The sequence below is a fragment of the Erithacus rubecula genome, assembly GCF_903797595.1.
Source record: "Erithacus rubecula genome assembly, chromosome: 28".
Classification (NCBI taxonomy): Eukaryota; Metazoa; Chordata; class Aves; order Passeriformes; family Muscicapidae; genus Erithacus; species Erithacus rubecula.
This window is the reverse complement of record NC_136680.1, coordinates 1,630,145-1,650,346: the sequence shown is the minus strand read 5'-3', so window position 1 is coordinate 1,650,346 and position 20,202 is coordinate 1,630,145. Positions and strand designations below refer to the sequence as shown.

General features: G+C 58.8%; 2 protein-coding genes and 1 long non-coding RNA gene across 9 annotated transcripts in view; 1 reads left to right on the top strand and 2 right to left on the bottom strand.

The window, feature by feature from the left end:
• LOC306813262 overlaps window positions 1–19,629 on the bottom strand; it is a 96,658-nt gene extending 77,029 nt beyond the window's left edge. The window contains exons 1-4 of one of the 2 annotated variants that reach the window (XR_013776959.1): window positions 19,538–19,629; window positions 18,643–18,763; window positions 17,224–17,290; window positions 16,729–16,853 (exon numbers count right to left, since the gene is read on the bottom strand). This is a non-coding gene — a long non-coding RNA (uncharacterized lncRNA). Of the gene's footprint in view, window positions 1–16,728; window positions 16,854–17,223; window positions 17,291–18,642; window positions 18,764–19,537 lie in introns of those variants that run through there. The other variant, XR_013776958.1, reaches the window with a different exon arrangement.
• On the top strand, window positions 1,576–14,124 carry GTPBP3 (GTP binding protein 3, mitochondrial; the record flags this gene model as incomplete). 6 transcript variants are annotated; one of them, XM_079328429.1, is made up of 17 exons in its annotated part: window positions 1,576–1,643; window positions 2,118–2,233; window positions 2,288–2,332; window positions 2,378–2,422; window positions 2,531–2,548; window positions 2,603–2,710; window positions 2,846–2,863; window positions 2,972–3,043; window positions 3,116–3,160; window positions 3,611–3,814; window positions 4,770–4,856; window positions 5,473–5,675; window positions 7,462–7,534; window positions 9,209–9,352; window positions 10,739–10,904; window positions 11,572–11,841; window positions 13,875–14,124. In XM_079328429.1, the coding sequence occupies exons 1-17, from the start codon at window positions 1,606–1,608 to the stop codon at window positions 14,122–14,124; spliced, it is 1,902 nt and encodes a 633-aa protein (XP_079184555.1). In that variant the 5' UTR covers window positions 1,576–1,605. The 6 variants fall into 6 exon arrangements, with proteins under 6 accessions (XP_079184555.1, XP_079184556.1, XP_079184554.1 ...); XM_079328430.1 differs by lacking the exons at window positions 2,378–2,422; window positions 2,846–2,863 and having other exon boundaries at window positions 2,270–2,314; window positions 2,621–2,719; window positions 2,990–3,043; XM_079328428.1 differs by lacking the exon at window positions 2,846–2,863 and having other exon boundaries at window positions 2,118–2,305; window positions 2,396–2,422; window positions 2,513–2,548; window positions 2,603–2,719; window positions 2,990–3,043.
• Window positions 19,630–19,963: 334 nt separating the features above from the next.
• PLVAP (plasmalemma vesicle associated protein) overlaps window positions 19,964–20,202 on the bottom strand; it is a gene marked incomplete at its 3' end in the record, with an annotated part of 6,114 nt that continues 5,875 nt past the window's right edge. Inside the window, exon 5 of the mRNA XM_079328401.1 lies at window positions 19,964–20,124. Coding sequence (XP_079184527.1) covers window positions 19,964–20,124 — 161 coding nt within the window. The remainder of the gene's footprint in view (window positions 20,125–20,202) is intronic.

Genomic DNA, 20,202 nt, shown 5'->3' with positions numbered 1-20,202 from the left:
CTGGGTGCCAGCTCGGCTCGTTGGTGGCGCCACGAGATGTCCCCGCTGGTGTCACCTCGGCTGGAGACAGGGGACAGCATGGGGGGGGGGAGGGGGGGGACAGGCCTGGGAATTTTGGCTGATTTTGGGGTGGGGGCGCAGGATAAATTTGGCACAGGGTGGGGGGGGGCAGGGCTGAGCATCCCAGGATTGTGGATCCACCGGGAAAATCCCAAATTCTGTCCCGGTGGGGTTTGGGGGCTGGGGGGGCTGTGGATCCCTGCCACGGGTTCCCAGTCTGTCCCAGTCTGTCCCAGTCTATCCCAGTCTGTCCCAGTCTGTCCCAGCCTGTCCCTGCCAGGGATCCCAGTCTGTCCCAATCCATCCCAGTCTGTCCCTGCCAGGGATTCCCAATCCATCCCAGTCTGTCCCAGTCTGTCCCAGTCCATCTCAGTCTGTCCCTGCCAGGGGACAGATCCCCAGTCTGTCCCAGTCTGTCCCAGTCTATCCCAGTCTGTCCCAGTTCTACACCTGTGGGATTCTCAGGCCATCCCAGTCTGTCCCAGTCTGTGTCCCTGCTAACGATTCCAAATGTATCCCAGTCTATCCCAGTGCATCCCAGTGTATCCCAGTCCATCCCAATGTATCCCAGTCCATCCCAATGTATCCCAGTCTGTCCCAGTCTGTCCCCATTTGTGTCCCTGCTAACGATTCCCAATGTATCCCAGTCTATCCCAGTCCATCCCAATGTATCCCAGTCTATCCCAGTCCATCCCAATGTATCCCAGTCTGTCCCAATGTATCCCAGTCTGTCCCAATGTATCCCACTCTGTCCCTGCCAGGGATTCCCAGTCTGTCCCAGTCCATCCCAGTCTGTGATAATAACGAGGAATGGGAGCAGGGTGGGGATGAGGATGAGGATGAAGATAAAGATGAGGATAATGAGGATGATGATGATGAGGATGAGGATGCAGGACAGCCATGGGAGCAGAACGGGATGAGGATGAAATGTGGGATAAAGAAGAGGAATGGGAGCAGGATGGGATGAGGATGAGGATAATGAAGATGATGATAAGGATGAGGATGAAGATGAGCATGAGGATAATGAGGATGATGATGAGGATGAGGATGCAGGACAGCCATGGGAGCAGAACGGGATGAGGATGAAGAGCGGATTGAAGAAGAAGAATGGGAGCAGGATGGGATGAGGATGATGATGAGCATGATGAGGATGAAGAGCAGGACGCAGGACAGGGCGAGCAGCGCTGGAAGGGAGCGAGAGGAGCGAGCTGCAGCCCGGGGACCCCGCGGGGTGCGGGACGAGCCCGGGGGGCGCGGGCGGAGGGACCCCGAGGGGACACGCGGGGACCCCCGGCTCTGTACGGCTTCAACAGGGCGCCGCCATGTTTGTGAATTAGCCAATCAGAAACCGCGTTACACTCTTAGCCCCGCCCCATGCTGTGTATTGACCAATAGGATGCGTTGATGGGAGGAAATGCCGGGGAAAGGGCGCGGCCATTGTTATGGATTAACCAATCAAAGATGGGATTTCGTTGTGGCCACGCCCCTCGGTGGGAATTGACCAATTACGGGCGGCGGTGGGCGTGGCTTGGAGGGCGCGCGGTGATGGCGCTGAGCGGGATCGTGAGGGCGGCGCGGGGCAGGTGACGGGGCCGGGGGACACGGGGGGACACGGGGGGACACGGGGAACAGGGAGACACCCCTGGGGGTGGCTGCGGGATGGGGGGGACGGGGATACGTGAGCCGGGGGCTGCGGGAGTGCGTAGGCAGGGGTCTCACCTGGGGAGGGGTCTCACCTGGGGATGGGGGTACCTGGGCATGAGGGGTACTTGAGGAGGGGAGCACCTGAGGAGGGGTCTCGCCTGGGGATAGGGGGCACCTGGGAGTGGGGGTACCTGGGGAGGGGTCTCACCTGGAGAAGGGATCCATGGGGAGGGGCTCACCTGGAGAGGGGTCTCACCTGGGGAAAGGATCCATGAGGAAGCGTCTCACCTGGAGGAGGGGTCCATGGGGAGAAGGAGTACCTGGGGAAGGGTCTCACCTGGGGAAGGGTCTCACCTGGGGAAGGGTCTGTCCCCAGAACGACCCCAACCCTCCCCTCCCTTCCCCTCCCGCAGGTGGGCGCGACCCCTGAGCTGTGCGGTGCCACCTGTGGGGACAGGTGACAGAGGTCACAGAGGTCACACAGGTGTCAGAGTTTACACAGGTCACACAGGTGACAGAGGTCACACAGGTGTCCCAGGTATCCCAGGTGATGGAGGTCACACAGGTGTCAGAGGACACACAGGTCACACAGGTGACAGAGGTCACACGGGTGTCCCAGGTGCCCCAGGTATCCCAGGTGATGGAGGTCACACAGGTGTCAGAGGACACACAGGTCACACAGGTGTCCCAGGTGCCAGAGGTCACACAGGTGTCAGAGGTGTCTCAGGTTCCCCAGCTGCCCCAGGCACCCCAGGTGACACAGCTGTCAGAGGTCACACAGGTGTCCCAGATGCCCCAGGTATCTCAGGTTCCCCAGGTGTCCCAGGTGTCAGAGGTCACACAGGTGTCAGAGCTGCCCCAGGTGTCACAAGTATCCCAGGTGTCCCAGCTGCTCCAGGTGCCACAGGTGACAGAGGTGGCCCAGGTCACACAGGTGTCAGAGCTGTCCCAGGTGTCCCAGGTGCTCCAGGTGTCAGAGGTCACACAGGTGCCCCAGTTGACACAGGTCACACAGGTGCCCCAGCTGTCCCATGCACCCCAGGTGTCCCAGGTGACAGAGGTCACACAGGTGTCCCAGCTGCCCCAGGTGACAGAGGTGACCCAGGTGCCCCATGCACTCCAGGTATCCCAGGTGTCCCAGATGTCCCAGGTGCCCCAGGTGTCCCAGGTGACAGAGGTCACACAGCTGTCCCAGGTGCCCCAGATGTCCCAAGTGTCCCAGGTGTCCCATGCATCCCAGCTGTCCCAGGTGTCGCAGGTGTCCCAGGTCACACAGATGTCCCAGGTGTCCCAAGTGCCCCAGGTGTCCCAGGTCACACAGGTGCCCCAGGTGTCCCAGGTGTCCCAAGTGTCCCAGGTGACCCAGGTGCCCCATGCACCCCAGGTGTCCCAGGTGTCGCAGGTGTCGCAGGTCACACAGATGTCCCAGGTGTCCCAAGTGCCCCAGGTGCCCCAGGTGTCCCAGGTGTCCCAAGTGCCCCAGGTGTCCCAGGTCACACAGATGCCCCAGCTGTCCCAGGTGCCCCATGCACCCCAGGTGTCCCAGGTGCCCCAGCTGTCCCAAGTGTCGCAGCTGTCCCAGCTGTCCCAGGTGTCCCAGGTGACAGAGGTCACACAGCTGTCCCAGGTGTCCCAGCTGTCCCAGCTGTCCCAGGTGTCCCAGATGTCCCAGGTGACAGAGGTCACACAGCTGTCCCAGGTGTCCCAGCTGTCCCAGCTGTCCCAGGTGTCCCAGATGTCCCAGGTGACAGAGGTCACACAGCTGTCCCAGGTGCCCCAGATGTCCCAAGTGTCCCAGGTGCCCCATGCACCCCAGCTGTCCCAGGTGTCGCAGCTGTCCCAGGTGTCGCAGGTGCCCCAGGTGTCCCAAGTGTCGCAGGTGTCCCAGGTGTCGCAGGTGTCGCAGGTGACACCATCTTCGCGCTCTCCTCGGCTCCGGGCCGCTGCGGCGTGGCCGTGATCCGCGCCAGCGGCCCCGGCAGCCAGGGGGCGCTGCGGAGCCTGGCCGGGCCCCCCGGGCTGCCCCCCCCGCGGCTCCTGGCCCTGCGCAGCATCCGCGACCCCCGCACGGCCGAGACCCTCGACCGCGGCCTGGTGGTCTGGTTCCCAGGTGGGGGATGGGATTTGGGGTTTGGGGGAGGGGGAAATGGGGTTTGGGGGGACGGATTTGGGGTTTGGGGGGATGGATTTGGGGTTTGGGCGGGCTCAGAACCCCATGGGGGTCTGGTTCCCAGGTGGGGGATGGGATTTGGGGTTTGGGGGAGGGGGAAATGAGGTTTGGGGGGATGGATTTGGGGTTTGGGGGGATGGATTTGGGGTTTGGGGGGGCTCAGAACCCCATGGGGGTCTGGTTCCCAGGTGGGGGATGGCATTTAGGCTGGGGGGGAAATGAGGTTTGGGGGGATGGATTTGGGGTTTGGGGGTGGGAAATTGGGGTTTGGGGGGACGGATTTGGGGTTTGGGGGGATGGATTTGGGGTTTGGGGGGGAGGGAAATGGGGTTGGGGGGGCTCAGAACCCCATGGTGGTCTGGTTCCCAGGTGGGGGAGATGGATTTGGGGTTGGAGGGGGGGCAAAGGGGATTTGGGGGGATGGATTTGGGGTTGGGGGGGGAAATGGGTTTGGGGGCACAGCCTGGGGGTTGGGGGTTGAATTTGGGATTTGGGGGGAGGGATTTGGGGGTTGGGGGGGGGAAATGAGGTTTGGCGGGGGGCTCAGAACCCCGCGGGGGTCTGGTTCCTAGGTGGGGGGATGGATTTGGGGCTGGGGGGAGAAGGATTTGGGGTTTGGGGGCACAGATTGGGGTTTGGGGGGGATGGATTTGGGGTTTGGGGGGGAGGGAAATGGGGTTTGGGGGCAGCTCAGGACCCCATGGGGGTCTGGTTCCCAGGTTTGGGGGCACAATTTTGGGGTTTGGAGGGGTCTGGGTGATGAGCTGGGGGGGCTCACTGCCCCCATTTGGGATTGGGGTCAGAGCTGCTCCTGGAGCCCCCCAGGTGCCGTTTTGGGGTGCCAGGGTGGGGAGGGGATTTTGGGGTGCCCATCCCCCCTCTGTGTGCCCCCCAGGACCCCACAGCTTCACTGGGGAGGATTGTGCTGAGCTGCACGTGCACGGGGGGCCCGCTGTCATCAGCGGGGTGCTGGGGGCCCTGGGTGAGACCCCGCCCCAAAATGTCCCTTGACACCCCAAAATGCCCCTTTGACACCCCAAAATGTCCCTTTTTCCACCCCAAAATATTCCTTTTTCCTCCTTCCACTTTGTGTCCTTCCCATTTGGGATCCCGAGAATTCTTTAAGTTCCTCCCCATCCCATTTCCCCCAATCCCATTTCCACCCCGATAATTCTCTCCCTCCATCCCCCCCCCCATCCCCCGGGATCCCCCATTCCCCGGGGATCCCCCATTCCCCCGGGATCCCCCACCCCCCCGGGATCCCCCATTCCCCCGATCCCCCATTCCCCCGGGATCCCCCCATCCCCCGGGATCCCCCATTCCCCAGGATCCCCCATTCCCCCCATTCCCCATTCCCCCCGATCCCCCATCCCCCGGGGATCCCCCATCCCCCAGGATTCCCCATCCCCCGGGATCCCCCATTCCCCCGGGATCCCCCATTCCCCCGGATCCCCCATTCCCCCAGGATCCCCCATTCCCCCCGATCCCCCATTCCCCAAGATCTCCTAGTTCCCCAGTTCCCCCGGGATCCCCCATTCCCCGGGGATCCCCCATTCCCCCGGGATCCCCGGGTACCCCTTCACCCCCGCACCCCCCAGGCCGCTTACCCGGGCTCCGTCCGGCCGAGCCGGGCGAGTTTTCCCTGCGGGCGTTCCGCCGGGGCAAGCTGGACCTGACGGCGGCCGAGGGGCTGCGGGACCTGATCGGGGCGGAGACGGAGGCGCAGCGGCGCCAGGCGCTGCGGCAGCTGCGCGGCGAGCTGGGCGCGCTCTACGGCACCTGGAGCCGCGCCCTCACCCAGGTGCGGCTCCCCGCGGGCTACCTGAGCCTGGGCGTGGCTACCAGAGCCTGGGCGTGGCTACCAGAGCCTGGGCGTGGCTACCAGAGCCTGAGCTTGGCTACCAGAGCCTGAGCTTGGCTACCAGAGCCTGGGCGTGGCTACTAGAGCCTGGGCTTGGCTACCAGAGCCTGAGCGTGGCTACCAGAGCCTGAGCGTGGCTACCAGAGCCTGAGCTTGGCTACCAGAGCCTGGGCGTGGCTACCAGAGCCTGAGCGTGGCTACCAGAGCCTGGCGTGGCTACCAGAGCCTGGGCGTGGCTACCAGAGCCTGAGCTTGGCTACCAGAGCCTGGGCGTGGCTACCAGAGCCTGAGCTTGGCTACCAGAGCCTGGGCGTGGCTACCAGAGCCTGGGCTTGGCTACCAGAGCCTGAGCTTGGCTACTAGAGCCTGAGCTTGGCTACCAGAGCCTGAGCGTGGCTACCAGAGCCTGAGCGTGGCTACCAGAGCCTGAGCTTGGCTACCTGAGCCTGAGCGTGGCTACCAGAGCCTGAGCTTGGCTACTAGAGCCTGGGCTTGGCTACCAGAGCCTGGGCGTGGCTACCAGAGCCTGAGCGTGGCTACCAGAGCCTGAGCTTGGCTACCAGAGCCTGGGCGTGGCTACCAGAGCCTGAGCTTGGCTACCAGAGCCTGGGCGTGGCTACCTGAGCCTGGGCGTGGCTACCAGAGCCTGAGCTTGGCTACTAGAGCCTGGGCGTGGCTACCAGAGCCTGAGCGTGGCTACCAGAGCCTGAGCTTGGCTACCAGAGCCTGGGCGTGGCTACCAGAGCCTGGGCTTGGCTACCAGAGCCTGAGCTTGGCTACCAGAGCCTGGGCGTGGCTACCAGAGCCTGGGCGTGGCTACCAGAGCCTGAGCTTGGCTACCAGAGCCTGGGCGTGGCTACCAGAGCCTGAGCGTGGCTACCGAGCCCTGCTGGTGGCTACTGAACTCTGCTGGTGGCTACTGAGCCGTGCTGGTGGCTACCGAGCCGTGCTGGTGGCTACTGAACTCTGCTGGTGGCTACCGAGCCGTGCTGGTGGCTACCAAACCCTGACTCAGGTGCGGCTCCTCAAGGGCTGCCAAACCATGCTGGTGGCTACCAATCTCTGCTCGTGGCCACTAAACTCTGCTCATGGCTACCGAACCCTGCTCATGACTACCAAAGCCTGAGCATGGCTACTGAACTCTGCTGGTGGCTACCAAACCCTCCCATGGTTACCAAACACTGCTTGTGGCCACTAAACTCTGCTGGTGGCTACCGAACCCTGTTGGTGGTTACGGAACCATGCTGGTGGCTACCAAACAAAGCTTGAGGCCACCAAACCTTGCTGATTGCTACCAAACCCTCCCGTGGCCACCAAAACCTGCTCATGGCTACCAAACACTGCTTGTGGCTACCAAACCCTGCTGGTGGCCACTAAACCCTGCTCATGGCCACCAAACCTGCTCATGGTCACCAAATCCCCTGTGGTGGCCACCAAACCCTGCCCATGGCCACCAAACCCTCCCATGGCCACCAAAACCTGCTCATGGCTACCAAACACTGCATGTGGCTACCAAACCCTGCTGGTGGCCACTAAACCCTGCTCATGGCCACCAAACCCTCCCATGGCCACCAAAACCTGCTCATGGCTACCAAACACTGCTTGTGGCTACCAAACCTCACTGGTGGCCGCCAAAGCCCCCGTGGTGGCCACCAAGCCCCGTGGTGGCCACCAAGCCCCGTGGTGGCCGCCGGCCGGGCTGCCAGCGCAGTGTCCCCATTCCCAGGCGCTGGCGCACATCGAGGCCTTGATCGACTTCAGCGAGGACGACGGGCTGGGGGAGGCGGTGCTGCCCCGAGGTGAGCCTGGGACACCTGGGGACAGCTGGGGACACCTGGGGACAGCTGGGGACACCTGGGGACAGCTGGGACAGCTGGGACACCTGGGGATACCTGGGACACCTGGGGACAGCTGGGACAGCTGGGGACACCTGGGACACCTGGGGACAGCTGGGACACCTGGGGACAGCTGGGACACCTGGGACAGCTGGGGACATCTGGGGACATCTGGGGATAGTTGGGGACACCTGGGGACATCTGGGACACCTGGGACGCCTGGGGACACCGGGGACACCTGGGACGCCTGGGACACCTGGGGACATCTGGGGACACCTGGGACACCTGGGGTGCATGGGACACCTGGGGACAGCTGGGGACACCTGGGGACATCTGGGGACACCTGGGGACACCTGGGACACCTGGGGACATCTGGGGACACCTGGGACACCTGGGGACATCTGGGACACCTGGGACACCTGGGGCACCTGGGACACCTGGGGACACCTGGGACACCCCTGGGACACCTGGGACACCTGGGGTGCATGGGACACCTGTGTCATTGTGTCACCTGTGTCACCTGTGTGTCATCTGTGTCATTGTGTCACCTGTGTGTCACCTGGGACACCTGTGTCATTGTGTCACCTGTGTCATTGTGTCACCTGTGTGTCACCTGTGTGTTACCTGTGTCACCTGTGTCACCTGTGTGTTTCCTGTGTCACTGTGTCACCTGTGTCACCTGTGTGTCGCCAGCATGTCACCTGTGTCACCAGTGTGTGTCACCAATGTGTCATCTCTGGGTCACATCCATGTCCCCTTTGTGTCCCCTCTGTGTCACAGCTCTGTCCCCTCTCCTGTGTTTTATTCCCATATTTGGGGTTGGGACTGGGGGTCTCTCCGGGTATTTTCACAAATTTGGGGTCGGGAGCAGGGTCTGTATTTGGGGTCAGGGTCTGTATTTGGGGTCAGGAGCGGGGTCTGTATTTGGGATCGGAGAGGGGTCTGTATTTGGGGTCATGAGCGGGGTCTGTATTTGGGGTCGGGATCAGGGTCTGTATTTGGGGTCGGGAGCGGGGTCTGTATTTGGGGTCGGGACAGTGTCTCTGTTTGGGATCAGGGTCTCTGTTTGGGGTCGGGACAGTGTCTCTATTCGGGGTCGGGAGCGGGGTCTGTATTTGGGATCAGGGTCTCAATTCGGGGTCGGGACCGGGTCTCTGTTTGGGATCAGGGTCTGTATTTGGGGTCGGGACCGGGTCTCTGTTTGGGATCAGGGTCTGTATTTGGGGTCGGGAGCGGGTCTCTGTTTGGGATCAGGGTCTGTATTTGGGGCTGGAGCGGGGTCTGTATTTGGGATCAGGGTCTGTATTTGGGATCAGGGTCTGTATTTGGGATCAGGGTCTGTATTTGGGATCAGTGTCTCTATTCGGGGTCGGGAGCGGGTCTCTGTTTGGGATCAGGGTCTGTATTTGGGGTCGGGAGCGGGGTCTGTATTTGGGATCAGGGTCTGTATTTGGGGTCGGGAGCGGGGTCTGTATTTGGGATCAGGGTCTGTATTTGGGGCCGGAGCGGGGTCTGTATTTGGGATCAGGGTCTGTATTTGGGGTCGGGACTGGGTCTGTATTTGGGATCAGGGTCCGTATTCGGGGTCGGGACCGTGTCCCTGTTCGGGGCGGGGTCTCGCTGACGCCCCTCCCGCAGCGCTGGGCGCGGTGCGGGCGCTGGAGCGGGAGATCCGCGCGCACCTGCGGGACGGGCGGCGCGGGGAGCGGCTGCGGGCGGGGGTCCGCGCCGTCATCGCCGGGCCCCCCAACGCGGGCAAGAGCAGCCTGCTGAACCTGCTGTGTGAGTGGGGAGGGGGCACCCACGGGTGGGGATCGTTCCCAAAATTCCCACAGGGAACCGTTCCCAGGGCACCCACGGGTGGGGAGGGGGCGGGATCATTCCCCAAATCCCCCAGGGAATCATTCCCGGTGTCCCCAGGGCACCCACGGGTGGGGATCGTTCCCAAAATCCACAGGCAGCCGTTCCCAGGGCACCCACGGGTGGGGATCGTTCCCAAAATCCACAGGGAACCGTTCCCAGGGCACCCACGGGTGGGGATCGTTCCCAAAATCCACAAGGAGACGTTCCCGGGGTCCCCAGGGCACCCACGGGTGGGGAAGGGACGGGATAATTCCCAAAATCCCCCAGGGAATCATTCCCAGGGTCCCCAGGCACCCATGGGTGGGGATAATTCCCAAAATCCACAGGGAGGCGTTCCCGGTATCCCCAGGGCACCCGTGGGTGGGGAAGGGAGGGGATAATTCCCAAAATCCCCCAGGGAATCATTTCCCGTGTCCCGAGGACACTGTGACACCCATGGGTGGGGACTGGGTGTGGAGGGATTGAGATAATTCCCAAAATTCCAGAGGGAACCGTTCCCAGGGCACCCATGGGTGGGGCAGATTGGGACACACCCCCGGGGTGTCCCCTGGTCAGTGTCACCCATGGGTGTGGTGACACTGCGGGCTGTCCCCAGGCCATTGTCACCCATGGGTGTGGTGACACTGCGGGCTGTCCCCAGGTCATTGTCACCCATGGGTGTGGTGACACTGCGGGCTGTCCCCAGGTCATTGTCACCCATGGGTGTGGTGACACTCCCGGCTGTCCCCAATTGTCACCCCTGGGCGGTGACAGTCCCTCGCTGTCCCCATGACACTGTGCCACCCATGGGCGGTGACACTCCGGGGTGTCCCCAGGCCATTGTCACCCCTGGGCGGTGACACTCCCGTGCTGTCCCCAATTGTCACCCCTGGGCGGTGACACTCCCGGGCTGTCCCCAATTGTCACCCATGGGCGGTGACAACCCGGGCTGTCCCCAGGTCATTGTCACCCATGGGCGATGACACTCCGGGGTGTCCCCTGGTCAGTGCCACCCATGGGTGTGGTGACACTCCCGGGCTGTCCCCAATTGTCACCCCTGGGCGGTGACACCCCTCGCTGTCCCCAGTTGTCACCCCTGGGTGTGGTGACATCCCTCGCTGTGCCCAATTGTCACCCCTGGGTGTGGTGACACGCCGGGCTGTCCCCAGGCCATTGTCACCCCTGGGCGGTGACACCCCTCGCTGTCCCCAGGTCATTGTCACCCATGGGTGTGGTGACACGCCGGGCTGTCCCCATGACACTGTGCCACCCCTGGGCGGTGACAGTCCCTCGCTGTCCCCAATTGTCACCCCTGGCTGTCCCCAGGCCGCCGCCCCGCCGCCATCGTGTCGCCCGTGGCCGGCACCACGCGGGACGTGCTGGAGGTGCCGCTGGACATCGGGGGGTTCCCGCTGCTGCTCAGCGACACCGCGGGGCTGCGGGACCCCCGCGACCCCCTGGAGCGGGAGGGGGTCACCCGGGCCCGGGACAGGTCGGATTTGGGGGGCTTGGGGGGGTTTGGGGGGTTTTTGGGGTGGTTTGGGGTGGTTTGGGGGTGCCCCCCCAGCTCTGACCCGAAGGTGACATTGCTGCGCTGGAGGGTCCTGGGGGGTTTTGGGGGGATTTGGGGTTTTAGGGTTGGTTTGGGGGTGTTTGGGGTGGTTTGGGAGTGGATTTGGGGGATTTGGGGAAATTTTGGGGTGTCCCCCCGGCTGAGACCTGAAGGTGACATTGCCACATTGTCCCCAGGCTGATATGGAGGGTTTTGGGGGGGGGAGGGGCTGGGTTGGGGGTTTTAGGGGTGGTTTGGGAGAGTTGGGGGTGGGTTTGGGGCAGTTTTTGGGGTGGTTTTTGGGGTGGCTTGGGGCAGTTTTTGGGGTGGTTTGGGGCAGTTTTTGGGGTGGTTTGGGGCAGTTTTTTGGGATGGTTTTGGGGTGGTTTGGGGCAGTTTTGGGGTGGTTTGGGGCAGTTTTTTGGGATGGTTTTGGGGTGGTTTGGGGCAGTTTTTGGGGTGGTTTGGGGCAGTTTTTGGGGTGGTTTGGGGCAGTTTTTTGGGATGGTTTTGGGGTGGTTTGGGGCAGTTTTTGGGGTGGTTTGGGGCAGTTTTTGGGGTATCCCCCATCTCACACCCAAAGGTGACACCGCCCTGTTGTCCCCAGGCTGTGCCAGGCTGACCTGGTGCTGGCAGTGCTGGATGTCACCTCGGTGTCCCCCACCCCGGGGTCCCTGGGGGCCGCTCTGGCCGCCCTGCAGCCCCCCCCCGACACCCCCTGCGTGCTGGTGCTCAACAAGGCCGACCTGCTGGGGGGCCAGGGCGTGTCCCCCAGTGCCACCTGTGCCCAGGGCCACCCTGTCACCCTCCTGTCCTGCAAGACGGGCCAGGGGCTGGAGGCGCTGCTGGAGCTGCTGGGGCAGCAGCTGGCGCAGCTGTGAGTCCTGGGGGGGGGGGTCCCAAATGCTCCTCATGGATTTTGGGGGGGGGCTCTGGGCACTTTTTCTCGTCCTTGTTCCCATTCCTGTCCCTGATCCCCTTTTCCAGGTGTGGGGGATCCACTTTCTCAGCTCTGATCCCCTTTCCCATGGCTGATCCTCTTTTTCCATCCCATCCCTGATCCCTTTTCCCATCCCATCCCATCCCATCCCATCCCATCCCATCCCATCCCATCCCATCCCATCCCATCCCATCCCATCCCATCCTTTTTACCATTATCCCATTTTCCCACCCCTGCTCCCCTTTCCAGGTGTGGGACCTCTCACTCCCCACCCTTTTTTCCCTTTTCCAGGTGCACTAATCCCCTTTTTCCCATTTCCAGCTGCACTAATCCCCTTTTTCCCATTTCCAGCTGCACTAATCCCCTTTTTCCCATTTCCAGGTACAATAATCCCATTCCCCACCCTTTCCCCCATTTCCATCTGCACTAATCCCCTTTTTCCCATTTCCAGCTCCACTAATCCCATTCCCCACCCTTTCCCCTTTTCCCAGCTCCACTAATCCCATTCCCCACCCTTTCCCCCTTTCCCAGCTCCACTAATCCCATTTTTCCACCCTTTCCCAGGTGCGGGAATCCCCTTTTTCCCATTTCCAGCTCCACTAATCCCATTTTCCCCACCTTTTCCCCCTTTCCCAGCTCCACTAATCCCACTCCCCACCTTGTCCCCCTTTCCCAGTTGCACTAATCCCCTTTTCCCCATTTCCAGCTCCACTAATCCCATTTCCCCCACCCTTTCCCCTTTTCCCAGGTGCGAGAATCCCCTTTTCCCCATTTCCAGGTGCACTAATCCCATTTTCCCCACCCTTTCCCCCTTTCCCAGTTGCACTAATCCCCTTTTCCCCATTTCCAGCTCCACTAATCCCATTTTCCCCACCCTTTCCCCCTTTCCCAGGTGCGGGAATCCCCTTTTCCCCATTTCCAGGTACAATAATCCCATTCCCCACCCTTTCCCCCTTTCCCAGTTGCACTAATCCCCTTTTCCCCATTTCCAGGTGCACTTATCCCATTCCCCACCCTTTCCCAGGTGCGGGAATCCCCTTTTTCCCATTTCCAGTTGCACTTATCCCATTCCCCACCCTTTCCCCCTTTACCAGCTCCACTAATCCCATTTTTCCACCCTTTCCCAGGTGCACTAATCCCCTTTTTCCCATTTCCAGCTCCACTAATCCCACTCCCCACCCTTTCCCCCTTTCCCAGGTGCACTAATCCCCTTTTCACCATTTCCAGTTGCACTAATCCCCTTTTTCCCATTCCCAGCTCCACTAATCCCACTCCCCACCCTTTCCCCTTTTCCCAGGTGCGGGAATCCCCTTTTTCCCATTTCCAGGTACAATAATCCCATTCCCCACCCTCTTCCCCCTTTCCCAGCTCCACTAATCCCACTCCCCACATTTTCCCCCTTTTCCCAGGTGCGGGAATCCCCTTTTTCCCATTTCCAGCTCCACTAATCCCATTTTCCCCTTTCCAGGTACAATAATCCCATTCCCCACCCTTTCCCCCTTTCCCAGCTCCACTTATCCCATTTTTCCACCCTTTCCCAGGTGCGGGAATCCCCTTTTCACCATTTCCAGCTCCACTAATCCCATTTTCCCCATTTCCAGGTGCACTTATCCCATTTCCCCCTTTCCCAGGTGCGGGAATCCCCTTTTTCCCATTTCCAGGTGCACTTATCCCATTTTTCCACCCTTTTCCAGTTGCACTAATCCCCTTTTTCCCATTTCCAGCTCCACTAATCCCATTTTCCCCACCCTTTCCCCCTTTCCCAGGTGCGGGAATCCCCTTTTTCCCATTTCCAGCTCCACTAATCCCACTCCCCACCCTTTCCCCCTTTCCCAGGTGCACTAATCCCCTTTTCCCATATCCAGGTGCACTTATCCCATTTTTCCACCCTTTCCCAGTTGCGGGAATCCCCTTTTCACCATTCCCAGCTCCACTAATCCCATTTTCCCCACCCTTTCCCCTTTTCCCAGGTGCGGGAATCCCCTGCTGGGCTCCCCCAGCCTGACCCAGACGCGGCACAGCCGCCACCTGGAGGCGTGCGCGACCGCGCTGTCGCGATTCGGCGACATCATCGGCGACACCGGCGACATCAGCGGCGACCTGGCGGTGGCAGCCGAGCAGCTGCGGGTGGCGCGGCGGGAGCTGGGCAGGATCACCGGGAGCGTGGGTGCCGATGACATCCTGGATGTCATTTTTCGGGATTTTTGCGTGGGGAAGTGACAGAAGTGACAGTGACACTCGCGGGGTTGTGGCCGGGATTGAAGTGATGGGAATGAGGGGGGATGATGGGGAATTGTTGGGAAAAAATGTGGAAAGGGTGAGGAGAAAATGGCAAAATGTTTGGGGGAGGGAGTTCAGGAGTTCAGGGGAAAAAAAATTTAAGGTGTGGGGGGGAAAAGTGTGGAAATATGTGGGATAAAATAGAAAAGAGGTCTAGAAAAAAATCAGTATGTGAAGGAAAAAAAGAAAAAATGTCCAGGGAAAATAAAGGGGAAAAAAAACCCAAACAAAAAAAACCCCCAAAAGCCAAAACAAACAAAAAAATAAAAACAAAAAGCAAACAAACAAAAACACACACACACACACACAAAAAAAAAAACCAAAAAACCACAAAACCCCCCCAAAAAACCAACCCAAACAACAACAAAAAAACCCCACAAAAAACAAAAAAAAACAACAACAACAAAAAAAACGCAGCAGAAAAGGTATAGGAAAAAAAACCCCAAAAGCGTCCAGGAAAAAAAAACACCAAAAAAGTTCCAGAAAAAATCCTCCAAAAAGGCCACGGAAAAAAAACCTGGAAAAGTCCAAAAAGGTCCAAAGAAAAAAAGGTCCAAAAAAAAAGGTCCTCAAAAGGTCCAAGAAAAAAAAAAAAAAAAACAAAAAAGGGCCAAAAAAACCCCAAAAATGTCGAGGAAAAAAAAAAACAAAAAGGCGAAGAAAAAATATTAGAAACGCCAAAAAAAGGAAATAAAAAGTCCAGAAAAAACCCAAAAAGGCACAGAAAAAAAAAAAAAAAAGGAAAAAAAATCCGCGAAAAAAATCGGGAAGCGCCTGGAGCCGCGAGATTATCCAGGAGGAATTCCAGGAAATCCTGAGACAATTCGTCACTTTTTTTGTCACTTTTTTTGTCACTATTTTTTGTCACCTCTTGGGCAGGAAGGGGAGGGGGGAGGGGGCGCGGTGGCACCGCCACCCTCGCAGGGTTGGGGACATTGGGGACACTCGGTGGCGCCGAGGAGAACGCGCGGCAGGAAAAGGATTTTCCACAGGAAAAGCGGCTGGAAAATCCCGGGAATAAATTCTGGGAAATTGTTCTGGGAATAAATCCCGGGGGAAAATCCTGGGGATAAATTTTGGGAATGAAAAAATCCTGGGAATAAATTCTGGGAATGAAAAAATCCTGGGAATAAATTCTGGGAATGAAAAAATCCCGGGAATAAATCCTGGGAAAATATTCTGGGAATAAATTCTGGGAATGAATTCTGGGGGGAAATCCTGGGGATAAATTCTGGGAATGAAAAAATCCCGGGAATAAATTCTGGGAATAAATCCCGAGAATAAATTCTGGGAAAAATATTCTGGGAATAAATCCCGGGGGGAAATCCTGGGAATAAATTCTGGGAATGAAAAAATCCCAGGAATAAATATCTGGTGATAAATCCCAGGAATAAATCTTTTGAATAAATCCTGGGAGGAAATCCTAGGAATAAATCCCTGGTGATAAATACTGGGAATAAATCCTTTGAATAAATCCTGGGAGGAAATTCTGGGAATTAATAAATTTTGGGAATAAATCCCAGGAATAAATCCTAGGAAAAGATCCCTGGGGATAAATTGTGGGGGGGAAATCTCTGGGAATAAATCCAGGGAAAAAAAAAAACGGGGAATAAATCCTGGGAATAAATTCTTGGCATAAATCTCTGGGAATAAATCTTGGGAATAAATTCTTGGAATAAATCCTGGGAATAAATTCTTGGCATAAATCTCTGGGAATAAATCTTGGGAATAAATTCTTGGAATAAATCCTGGGAATAAATTCTTGGAATAAATCTCTGGGGATAAATCCGGGAATAAATTCTTGGAATAAATCTCTGGGAATAAATCCTGGAAATAAATCTCTGCCCCACTCCAGGGGACAAGGACAAAGTGATCCCTGATCCTTTGGGGACAAGGACATCCAACCCTCTGCCACTCCAGGCTGGAATTCCCTCTCCCCAAATCCCGATTTTTCCATGGATTTCCATCCACATGAGCAGGAAATTGTCCCCAAATTCAGGATTGGGGGACAAGGCCACCCCTGTCCCTGTCCTTTGGGGACAAGGCCACCCCTGTCCCTCGTCCTTGAGCATTTCCCACCCCTCTGTGCAGATCTGGGATGGAATTCTCCCTCCCCAAATCCCGATTTTTCCGTGGATTTCCATCCAGATGAGCAACAAATTGTCCCCAAATTCAGGACCAGGGGACAAGGCCACCCTGTCCCTTGTCCCCAGCCATTCCCCCTCCCCCTCTGTGCCACTCCAGGCTGGAATTCCCCCTCCCCAAATCCCGATTTTTCCATGGATTTCCACACACACCAGCAGCGAGTTGTCCCCAGATCTGGGGCTGGATTTTGTCCCCCTCCAGCCACGGGAGGGGGGTTACATCCTTTGGGGACACGGGGACAGGGACAGGGGACAGGGACAGGGACAGGGGACAGGGATGGGAACAGGGACAGGGGACAGGGACAGGGACAGGGGACAGGGACAGGGACAGGGACAGGGGACAGGGACAGGGGGACAGGGACAGGGGACAGGGGACAGGGGACAGGGACAGGGATGGGGACAGGGACAGGGGACAGGGACAGGGGACAGGGACAGGGACAGGGACAGGGGACACTGTGCCATCCGTGCTGGGCCAGCACCTCCTGGGCAGCTCCGGCTTTTTCCGGGATTTTCCGGCGTTATCCGCTGTGGGGGAGGGGATTGGGGTCAGTGGGATGGGGGCGGTGACAGCGGTGTCACCTGGGTCACCTGTCACCTGGGTCACCTGTCACCTGGGTCACCTCTGTCATCTGTCACCTGTGTCACCCATCACCCGTGTCACCCGGGTTACCTCTGTCACCTGTGTCACCTGGGTCACCCGTGTCACCTGTGTCACCTGTGTCACCTGTTACCAGTGTCACCAGTGTCACTGTGTCAGCTGTTACCAGTGTCACCTGTGTCCCTGTGTCCCTGTGTCCCTGTGTCCCTGTGTCACCCGTGTCCCTGTGTCCCTGTGTCACCTGTGTCACCTGTCTCCAGTGTCACCAGTGTCACCCGTGTCCCTGTGTCTCCTCACCTGGGGCTCTTCATGTACTGCTCCACCATCTGCAGCATCCGCTGCACGTCCTCCAGGTTCTTCCTTCCTGGTGGGGATCCATTGGATTGGGATCCATGGGATGGGATCCATGGGATCCATGGGATTGATGGGATTGGGATCTATTGGATTGGGATCCATGGGATGGGATCCATGGGATCCATGGGATTGATGGGATTGGGATCTATTGGATTGGGATCCATGGGATGGGATCCATGGGATCCATGGGATTGATGGGATTGGGATCCATGGGATTGATGGGATTGGGATCCATGGGAATGCATTGGGATCCATGGGAATGCATTGGGATCCATGGGATCCATGGGATTGATGGGATTGGGATCTATTGGATTGGGATCCGTGGGATGGGATCCATGGGATTGATGGGATTGGAATCCATGGGATTGATGGGATTGGGATCCATTGGATTGGGATCCATGGGATGGGATCCATGGGATCCATGGAATTGGGATCCATTGGATTGGGATCCATGGGATCCATGAGATTGATGGGATTGGGATCCATGGGATCCATGGGATTGGGATCTATTGGATTGGGATCCATGGGATGGGATCCATGGTATTTATGGGATTGGGATCCATGGGATTGATGGGATTGGGATCCATGGGATGGGATCCATTGGGATGGGATCCATGGGATGGGATCCATGGGATCCATGGGATTGATGGGATTGGGATCCATTGGATTGGGATCCATGGGATCCATGGGATGGGATCCATGGGATGGGATCCATGGGATGGGATCCATGGGATGGGATCCATGGGATCCATGGGATTGATGGGATTGGGATCCATTGGATTGGGATCCATGGGATCCATGGGTTGGGATCCATGGGATGGGATCCATGGGATTGGGATCCATGGGATTGGGATCCATGGGATCCATGGGATTGGGATCCATTGGATTAGGATCCATGGGAACCATGGGATGGGATCCATGGGATTGGGATCCATGGGATTGGGATCCATGGGATTTATGGGATTGGGATCCATGGGATGGGATCCATGGGATCGGGATCCATGGGAACCATGGGATGGGATCCATTGGGATTGTGATCCATGGGGTTGGGATCCATGGGATTTATGAGATGGGATCCATTGGAATTGGGGTTGGGATTGGATTGGGATCCATGGGATTTATGGGATGGGATCAATGGCTTTGGGGTTGGAATTGGGATGGGATCCATTGGATTAGGATGGGATCCATGGGATTTATGGGATTTGGGTTGGGATTGGAGTGGATCAATGAGTTTGGGATGGGATTGATGGGATGGGATGGGATAATGGGATGGGATAATGGGATGGGGTTGTTATGGGATGGGCGCCAGGGTGGCCCAGTGTCCCCAGTGTCCCCAGTGTCCCCAGTCCCTGCTGGACTCACCCAGCGTGCCCAGCGTGGCCGGGCTCCCCAGCAGCTCCATGTAGGGGCCGGGAGCGGGGAAGGAGCCGGAGCGGCCGGAGCCCAGCGGCAGCCGGGAGCCCTGCAGAGCCAGGTGGGGCACCTGCGGGGTGACACGGGCCAGGGTGGCACCAGAGAGGGGTGACACGGGCCAGGGTGGCACCGTGACACTGCTCAGGGTGGCAGCAGTGACACTGCGCTCAGGGGTGGCACCAACCCCACACCAACCAAATCCAGGAGTCAGGAAGGAAAATCCCAGTGCAGAAGTGTCCCTGTCCCCAGTGCCCCATGTTCAATGTCCCATGTCCCTACGAATTGTCCATGTCCCCAACTCCCCAATTCCCCATGTCCCTAACTCCCTGGTTCTCCATATCTCCAATGCCCAGTGTCCCCAGTGTCCCAATTCCCCATATCCCCAATTCCCCATATCCCCATATCCCCGTGCACCCATATCCCCATGTGTCCATATCCCCAATTCCCCATATCCCCATATCCCCATATCCCCATGTCCTCATGTCCCCAGATCCCCAATTCCCCGTGCCCCCATATCCCCAGTTCCCCGTGTCCCCATATCCCCAATTCCCCATATCCCCATGTCCCCATGTCCCCAGATCCCCAATTCCCCATGCCCCCATATCCCCAGTTCCCCGTGTCCCCATGTCCCCATATCCCAAATTCCCCATATCCCCGTGTCCCCATATCCCCAGTTCCCCGAGTCCCCATGTCCCCATGTCCCCAATGTCCCCATATCCCCAATTCCCCGTGCCCCCATATCCCCAGTTCCCCGAGTCCCCATGTCCCCAATGTCCCCATATCCCCAATTCCCCATGTCCCCATGTCCCCATATCCCAAATTCCCCGTGTCCCCTCGTCCCCACCTTGGCCATACACGCCACCAGCTGCTCCCTCAGCGCCTCCGCCTGCGCCACCGCCGCCTTCCTCTTCTCCTCCACTCCTTCCCCGCCTTCTCCCTCTCCGCCTCCTCCTCCTCCTCTCCTCTGCCGCCTCCTTCTCGCGTCTCTCCATGTCCTGCACCCTCCTGTGCATTTCCTGCAGCTCCCGGGAGCAGTTCAGCCGGCACTGCCGCACGCTCAGCTCGCAGCTCCCCTTCCAGATGAACTGCGAGTCGCGCTCCTGCTGCTGCCGGAACAGGCTCTCCACTCGGGCCCGGATCTGCCCCAGCTCGTTCTCGGCATCCTTGCACTGGAATTGCCTCACCAGCTCCGAAATCCTCGGTAATTTCTCGCTCAAGTCGCTCTGGAGGGAGCTGCACTTGTGTTTCTGCACCTCCAGCTCCACCCTGCTCAGCTCACCCTCGGTGCTGGCGCTCTCAGGTCCTGCTGGCACCTGTCCCTCTCCTGGGTGGCTTTGGCCAGCTCGGCTCGGCTCTGCTGGTTGTTTCCCTCCAGGGTTTTTTTGGATGAGGTGGCCTCGTGTAGTTGTCGCTGCAGCTCCAGCTTGTCGGCTTGGGGAGGGAGGTGGGGGACAGGGTTTGGGTTTGGGGATTTGGGATCCCCGGGTGGCAGCCCCGTGGTTTGGGGGT